This window comes from Amborella trichopoda, chromosome 6, assembly GCF_054954075.1.
Source record: "Amborella trichopoda isolate Santa Cruz 75 chromosome 6, AtrichopodaSantaCruz75HAP2 v2.0, whole genome shotgun sequence".
Lineage (NCBI taxonomy): Eukaryota > Viridiplantae > Streptophyta > Magnoliopsida > Amborellales > Amborellaceae > Amborella > Amborella trichopoda.
In genome coordinates, this window is record NC_142341.1 from 3,361,955 (window position 1) to 3,369,542 (window position 7,588).

A 7,588-nucleotide genomic window follows, 5' to 3' on the forward strand; every position below is an offset into this window, starting at 1 on the left:
TCTTTTACACTTCACAACTAGCTAATCTTTTAATCTTAGCTGGTGGCATAAAACATATTGAACCTCTCAAACACGTAAGAGACCCTGAAGACCACATCTCCCTTTCGCTTTCCTTTCTCCCTTTCGTTGATTGTTAGGGCATGTTTTTGTAAAAAGCCCTAAAGACCATGTCTCCCTTTCGCTTTCCTTTCTCCCTTTTGTTGCTAGTTAGGGCATGTTTTGGGGTGCATGAAAATACTTAGGTAAGAGTATTTCCACGTAAAAAACAATAAAAACCCGCCATTGGGCGTGGTAGTTTTTTTCACATCGCTTGATCCCAACGAATTTTCTCACACCAATTGGTAAGCCAATTGATGTGAAAATATTTCCATGTCTAATCACGTAAGAGTTTTTTTCAAATGAAAATACTTTCACAGAGTATTTCCATACAAACCATGCATGTGTCTTCAAGTCTTCCCCTCCGATACCCAAAAATATTAGGCTGTATCGAATTATGCCAAATTCTAATGTCATGAACCCTTAAAAGTGAAATATGATCACGTTCCATTTTGCAGTCATATTACTACATTACTGATTACTTTCAAAATTTGCAAGGGAAAGGAATGACAAATTAATTGTTCACCACCAAAAGAAACTGTTCCTAAACTCAAGAAGCGAAACGTTTAGAAAGTTCGAAGGGTAGCCTCCCAAGTGCATTTCTAAGTCATCCTTTGTGCCGCTTCCTTGGCAAGAAGCCTTTCTCGGGCTTTGGTTTTGGCCAGGGATTTCGATCCCATGATGCCACCACCCCATTTCTTCCTGTACTCATCATACTTATCATTGAAGTTGGCCTGCAAAATTGAACGAAGTCACAATTTTTAGAGAAAAAACAAGGGAAATGCTGATTTGCAGATTTAGAGACTCAGGGAGAGAGAACCAAGTTTGTGGGAATACAGAATCTATGAACAGTTGTAGGGTAAAAATTGCAATATAAATACAGAAATTACATCAGACAAGCTATGGCCAGTTGTAGGTAAAATGTTGTAATATAAAGACCGAATTGAAAACAGAAATAATCTGGAAGCATGATTTATGCTGTCCTCTCTCTCTCTCTCTCACTCACACACACACATCAAAACACAATTCCCCGCCCTTACAAAAGAAATTGAGGGGCGGACAATAGTTGTCCTGATTTTTTTAAATGAATCAGACATCTGAAAATATGTTATAGTAACTAACATTTTGAATTTAGATCTAGAGGAGCATTTAGATCTAGAGGATTTGTTTTCTCCAAAATAATAGGAAGAACATAGAAACAATGTCTCACCTTGATTGCCTCCACTATTTTGCTGAACTCCAATTTATCCTCATTTTTCACCGATGTAAGACACAGAGTGGAAGCAGTTTTCTTATGAACAATCTGTCAGAAGATAGAGAAAGTAGACAAGGAAAAGAATTGATCAATACTTGTAATGGGAGTTAGTATTCAAATTTCAAAATGGTCGAGGATTAGCTAAGTAACCCACCGTTCCCAATCGAGCTTTTCCCTTCACTATTGCGTAAGGAATCTCCATCTTTCTGCACAGTGCAGGCAACCAGACAACCAGCTCTATAGGATCGACATCATGGGCAATAATCACCAATTGGGCTTTGTTCTGTCATGAGGAAAAAGGAAAGAGAGAGAGAGAGCAACACAAGCAAGTAGTTAGACCTGGGAACTAATCTTTAATTGAAGAATGGCACATAAAATTCCCTTTTTCTTTTTTTTAAAAGTTCCATTGCTTAATGCAAATTACAACTACAACCCAAATATCAGCCAGGGTATTATAAAATTTGTTGATTGGAGTGCGTTTTTTCCACAAAAAAATGTACATTGTGGATGATAAAATTCTAGAGGTAAACTAAGTGTGAAAAAAGTTATCCAGACCTGCTCTATGAGGTATGTCACATGGTTCAACCCATATTTGACAACAATTGGCTTCTTAGATTCTACAGTCTTTCCTTCAGCCTCAGCTTGAGCCCTTTTCAAAAGCCTTTCCTTCTTGGCAGCTTTGTCCTCAGGCCTATACTTCAGAAGCATCTTGAAAAGGTTTGTAGCTACAAATGAAGGTTTGTCATCACTGATCAGCACTTATCCAAGCAAGAGATGACAAACAATTTTATACATAAAAACAGCATTCTTTGTCCATGAAATTTCGATGCCACAGATCAAACATCAAACAATTGCTTCATATCCAAACGATTGAACATCAACATTTCTTTTTTTGACAAAGACATTAAACATCCACATATTTCTTATTATAATATACAACAGATTACGGAAACCAGAGTCCTTACGGGTCACAGTCAAAAGTGCACCCAAGAGAACCACAAAAATAAAATAAAAATCCAAGTATGAGCACTCGGATAAAGTAAGCCATCCCAAGATGCATGTCCCTTGAAGCAACCATTGTAAATTAGGGATCTATACAGTGAAAGAAAATAGCATCTTTTATTAGGATATGGGGTCCTACCCCCGTAGCCCAAAGTCACGGAGCTCATAATATCAACTTCTAGAGTTTGGGTCTCACTACAAAGCTTACCCGTGCTTTCCTTCTGGTAGACCCAAGGGAGGACATCCATGAAGGCTCATCAAGTGATGCCCACTCTAATTAAATAGAATAACAGAACCCTTCATGAAATTAAAGAACTAAATAAAAACCGATATAAAGACAAGGCTTTCCAGAAATGAAGTTACACAGCAGCACGCCAGCTTGGAGCAAGAAATAGCAGCCCACATGGCATAAGCATCAGCCCCAACCAAAAGAAAGTTAAATATAGCACAGATGCCTATGGAAATGAAGAGACATAGCTCCATTTCACTTTCTCCAAAAAAAAAGCTCCATTTCATATCACATATTTAACCAAAAGCATTGTCAGCGATCCTAGCAGACTATCATAACCATCTTGAACAATATCATGATTTACTATCGCATGAATAGACCATTAAAAATGACCAGTTTTCCTCTATCAGATTAGCCCTAACATCACCAGATGCAACTGAATAGTTCATAAAATGGCCTCCAAGTAGGGAAAGTAAACTCAACTTATTATCAAACATTATCTTTTTTTAATAGTCCCAGAAAAGTACTTTTTTCTTACCAAGGTTCTTATCCAATGTCTTTGTAAACTGATTCAAAGCTGGAGGGACCTTTAGCCTCTGCTTTAGTATTCTTCTTTGCCTTTGAATACGAACAACTTTAGGCCACTTCACAAACCTGTGAAGGTCCCTCTTTGGAGGTAATGCACCACCAATTCCGAACTGCTTTGGGCGTTTCTCAAATAAGGAATTCACTACCTTTTCCTGAAAATAGAAACAAAATAATTAAGGGGAATTCCTGCCAAAAAATTAATAATAAGTCGGGAATGCAAAGTTATGCATTACATATACCGAGAAGATGACAAAATCCTCATTAAAAACATAGAAATAACTACTTACAGCCTTTTTCTTGGCCGGAACAGGAGCCTTTCCGCCTCTTTTGGGAGCCTGCAAGCCATAATTCATGAGTGACTGATAAACAATAAAGCAAGTATGACAGGACTACCTGAGTTGCATCCATCAGCTAGAACTTCAAGTACATTCATCCAGACGAAGTATGAAATTTAAAATTTTTGATACAGAAAAAGACGTACAGTACAAATAATAAACTGATACTGAATATCACAGCCCTCTTATAATGATATGGAAAAGGGAAAGAAACAACATTCATTACCTGGTTCCAAAATTATTTACTTATGGGAATGCCATAAATATTTATTGCACTAACTCCAATTTTAAGTATGGAATTAAGGACACCATATACAACTGCATCCATGTGGATTATCTTTGCAACTAATTCACTAAGTTCAGCCCACTAAAACTAAGCCCGTATCAAGCACCCAAATCTATTGAAATAATTCCAACCTCCAATCACCTGCACCTACCCAAATGTGCTCCCAAATTCCCAATCTCTCTTGCTTTTTCACTCAACTTACAAGAATATTTGCTTCACAATTCTGCTTACAAAAACTACATGTCGCTCTCACAACAGCTGACCACCATACCTACAAGCATCTCCATTATTGTCATGTACTTCAATCTGCCCTCGAACCTCGGGCTAAACTTAACTTCTGCAAGGCACCTAGCATATGGATTGCAAAGGCCCAAAGAACTCCTTTCCCACAATCCTCATGAGCTTGCCCCTTGATCTAGACTTCAATCTATCTTTCTGTTGATCATTCAATTGAGATAATTACAGAAATAATATGCTTCTCCATGAGAAATAATCGCCCAATCAAAGATAACACCTACCATGCCTATTAGGTTTGCCCCATTGACATCTTATCAAATAGCGGTTAAATAAAGAGCAACGCATTTCTACATGCCTCTTGCAGATTCCTCTCCTATCCATCCCCAAACTCTAGTAGTTCACTACATGCCCCAAATCATTAGCCCTGCTGACCACCATCACATCTAAGACCAATTAGTGGTTTAAGATCTTAGCAGAAATGACTCCCCAAACAGACACACAATGCGTGGTTTGAAAGCTGGCAGAGGTGGCTATCCTTTTCTTTTTGACTGATTTGTATTTATTGCGATCTAACATGGTTCTTCTGTAAACAGAAGAATTCACTAAAACAAGTAAAATACAGCACAGAAAAGCAACTAGAAACATGCTAAGACTTAAAAAAAGGGGGAAAATAAAAACCAACTTGAGATGTTGAGGGAACATCTCAATTCTCAAGAATAAGCAGAAGAATTTATTCAAATAGGTAAAAGATACCGCACAGCACTAGGGAGAAAAAAAATGCAACTAGAGACATGTCAAAAAATTAAAAAAAAAAGGGGGGAAAAAGCAACTTGAGATGTTGAGAGAACATCTCAATTCTCAAGAAGAAACAGAAGCAAACAAGTAATGAAAAATGCATATTTTGACACATGCTACTTTTGACTCTACCATTGACAAAAATGATATAGTATTCCTGCTTTAAAGTACAGACTTCAAAACCTCATTGTTTTTTATAAGCACAAAGAAAAACCCTTGCATAAAGAATCCCAAATCAAAAGTTTGTAATGCCATGTACTATTCAATATAGAAACCACAAACGTCCAAATCACCATTGGTATACACTTCTCAACAATGGAACATCTCAATTCTCAAGAAGAAACAGAAGCAAACAAATAAGGCAAATGCATATTGACACATGCTACTTTCGACTCTACCATTGACAAAAATAATATAGTATTCCTTCTTTAAAGTACAGACTTCAAAACCTCATTGCTTTTTATAAGCACAAAGAAAAACCCTTGCATAAAGAACCCCAAATCAAAAGTTTGTATTGTCATGAACTATTCAATAATGAAACCACAAAGTCCCAAATCACCATTGGTATACACTTCGCAAAATTCCGTTGGTTATTCCTCTTTAATTTCTTCTATTTGAGCCTCAATCTACCATTTTTTAATAATGTTCCAATCTCCTATAGCATCATTCTACCTATACCAAAATTACGAACCAAATACACCCATAACCAATTTATGTAAGATCACCCTTTCCTTCTCCTTCTTGAACTCAATCAAAGTGACTACCCTTTGATTATTCCCTTTACTTTTGATCAAGCAGAAGACTGCCACCTTGGCCTAAATGTGTAAATCAACATGGCCAATAAGTGTATTGGTGACCAACATAACCCCTCAAAGTGTCAATATTTGTCAGAGGGTATAAACAAGGAGCGCGAATGAGCAGCATTAGTACTATTACATATCCATTCCATATATACATTTATATAGATATATAGCGATGGTCATTAATAAGAAAATATAGGAAATATGAATTCTAGAACCTGAGAGCAAGGCCAATCAATCTTTATCAAAATTTTACTAGCATTAAGAAAGGAAATAATTCACAAAAAACTATGCATTGGTGTTTAATGGAGGTTATGATTTACTTGTTAAAGGAACTACAAATTTGGCTGAGAGACCAAATAATCCAATATCAAATTGTGATGACTGCAAGAACACCACCTTTCTACCCCAAAGAAATCACATTTGCTTTCCCCAAAGGTAATGCCCAGAACGTCCAAGTTCTTTTGAGGAAATAACAACTTAAAATTACCGGCTCCTTTAATCATGTATTTTGCATTGAGGGTTATAGTTACAGCAAATAACAGATGCAGGTTAACAAACCAAAAAAAACCCAGATACATCCAAAACATACAAGTTAGCTCTCGATCCTACATTTTTTATATGAAATATGTAGAATAAAAGAATACATTTCCTCAGTGAACAAAATTATGCAAAAGAACAAAAAAAAAATCCAGATCTAAAGCTGTATAGCAACATATGCCATGATATTGATCAGTACAAAAAAAAATGACGCAAGTAAAATGAAAATCACAGAGATATGAGGTTTCCAAATGCGTTGAATAGTTTACTAAACGAAATACACCCTCGATGTAGTTCTTAAACCCTAAAATTACAGATTCAACAGAGAAACAAAACCGCAAGAAGCTGTGGTTCAAAAACTTAGATTTTGGAGAAAGCATGAAGAGAAAGGAGCAGAGAAGGTCATACCATTTGCGGTGAAGGAGATAGTTCGAGCTCCGCCTCACTGGTAAGGGCCTCGATAGATGGAGCGAGTAAGAAAACGGGGATATAAAGAAGGCGCGGCGCTGTGGACGAAAACCCTAACGACAAAATCTGAGGACCTTTATTAACTTGGAAGGCATATTTTCTCAATTGAAATTCCTCGGTTAAAAATTTTCAAATAATTTTTTTTATCTACAAAAAAAATTTGCAATTTTTAGTTTTTACGACCACAATAGTTGAGATTAGCCGATCTAAAAAATTTGCACCTTATTAAAAAGGTGCAATTTTTTTATCTACTAGAAATATGGAATTTTTAGTTTTTAAGACCACAATATTTATCAAAAAAAAGTTTTTAAGCAATAAAACTGTTAATGCGTGTTTGGCAATAAATATTTATTTTAAATATAATTTAATCCTAACTTTTAACAAATATATAATGATCTTTAATATGGAGATCATTAATATAAAAAAATAATAATAATTAAAAATATATAAATAGCAATTATATTAATAAAATATTTTAACCATTAGTTACAATTGCTTTTAGATGGACCACCTATTTGCATCCATCTTTAAGATGGATGCTTTATACAGCTGGACCGCATATGCAGAAATGAGGTCTAGCCCGCATGAAACAATTTTCCAAATCTAATCGACACTTTTTCTTTTGTTACATTCGTGTAAAAGGGAAAGGTTTATATATTGGAAAGCTTTATGAGTTCCTCCTACAACATAAAAGTCCTATCCTCCTCCTACCATCCAGCTGTCCATTTTTTATCAATAGAGTCACTCATCATTTGATCTTAGATCCAACGTTTCAAAGTATTTTATTTTTAGTTTTTTTAATACAATTTTTTTGAATATGAAATTTGGTACGTGTACTCATTGGGGCGCACCTATAAAAAAATATTAACATTAATTTTTTGATAAAAAATAATGCTCAAAATACCCTTGAAACTTTCAGTGGTATTTTGGTCATTGTATTTTATTGAAAATAAATTT

At 35.5% G+C, this 7,588-nt stretch overlaps 1 protein-coding gene across 1 annotated transcript; it reads right to left on the reverse strand.

Moving 5' to 3' along the window:
• Positions 1–464: 464 nt before the first annotated feature.
• Positions 465–6,692, reverse strand: LOC18434474 (large ribosomal subunit protein eL8y). Its single transcript, XM_006844544.4, has 7 exons — positions 6,572–6,692; positions 3,458–3,505; positions 3,121–3,322; positions 1,907–2,076; positions 1,506–1,634; positions 1,307–1,399; positions 465–830 (listed from the first exon to the last, which is right to left on the reverse strand). Exons 1-7 carry the CDS (start codon positions 6,572–6,574, stop codon positions 699–701), a joined length of 777 nt encoding a protein of 258 aa, XP_006844607.3. The 5' UTR covers positions 6,575–6,692; the 3' UTR covers positions 465–698.
• Positions 6,693–7,588: the final 896 nt, after the last annotated feature.

What these genes read in the sequence shown, in the direction of transcription:
- LOC18434474 (XM_006844544.4), bottom strand. An exon ending in TTCCGGCCAAGAAAAAGGCT is followed by an intron (nt 3,323 to 3,457) that starts GTAAGTAGTTAT and finishes TTCTATTTTCAG; the next exon opens with GAAAAGGTAGTGAATTCCTT. An exon ending in TGACATACCTCATAGAGCAG is followed by an intron (nt 1,635 to 1,906) that starts GTCTGGATAACT and finishes TCCTCATGACAG; the next exon opens with AACAAAGCCCAATTGGTGAT.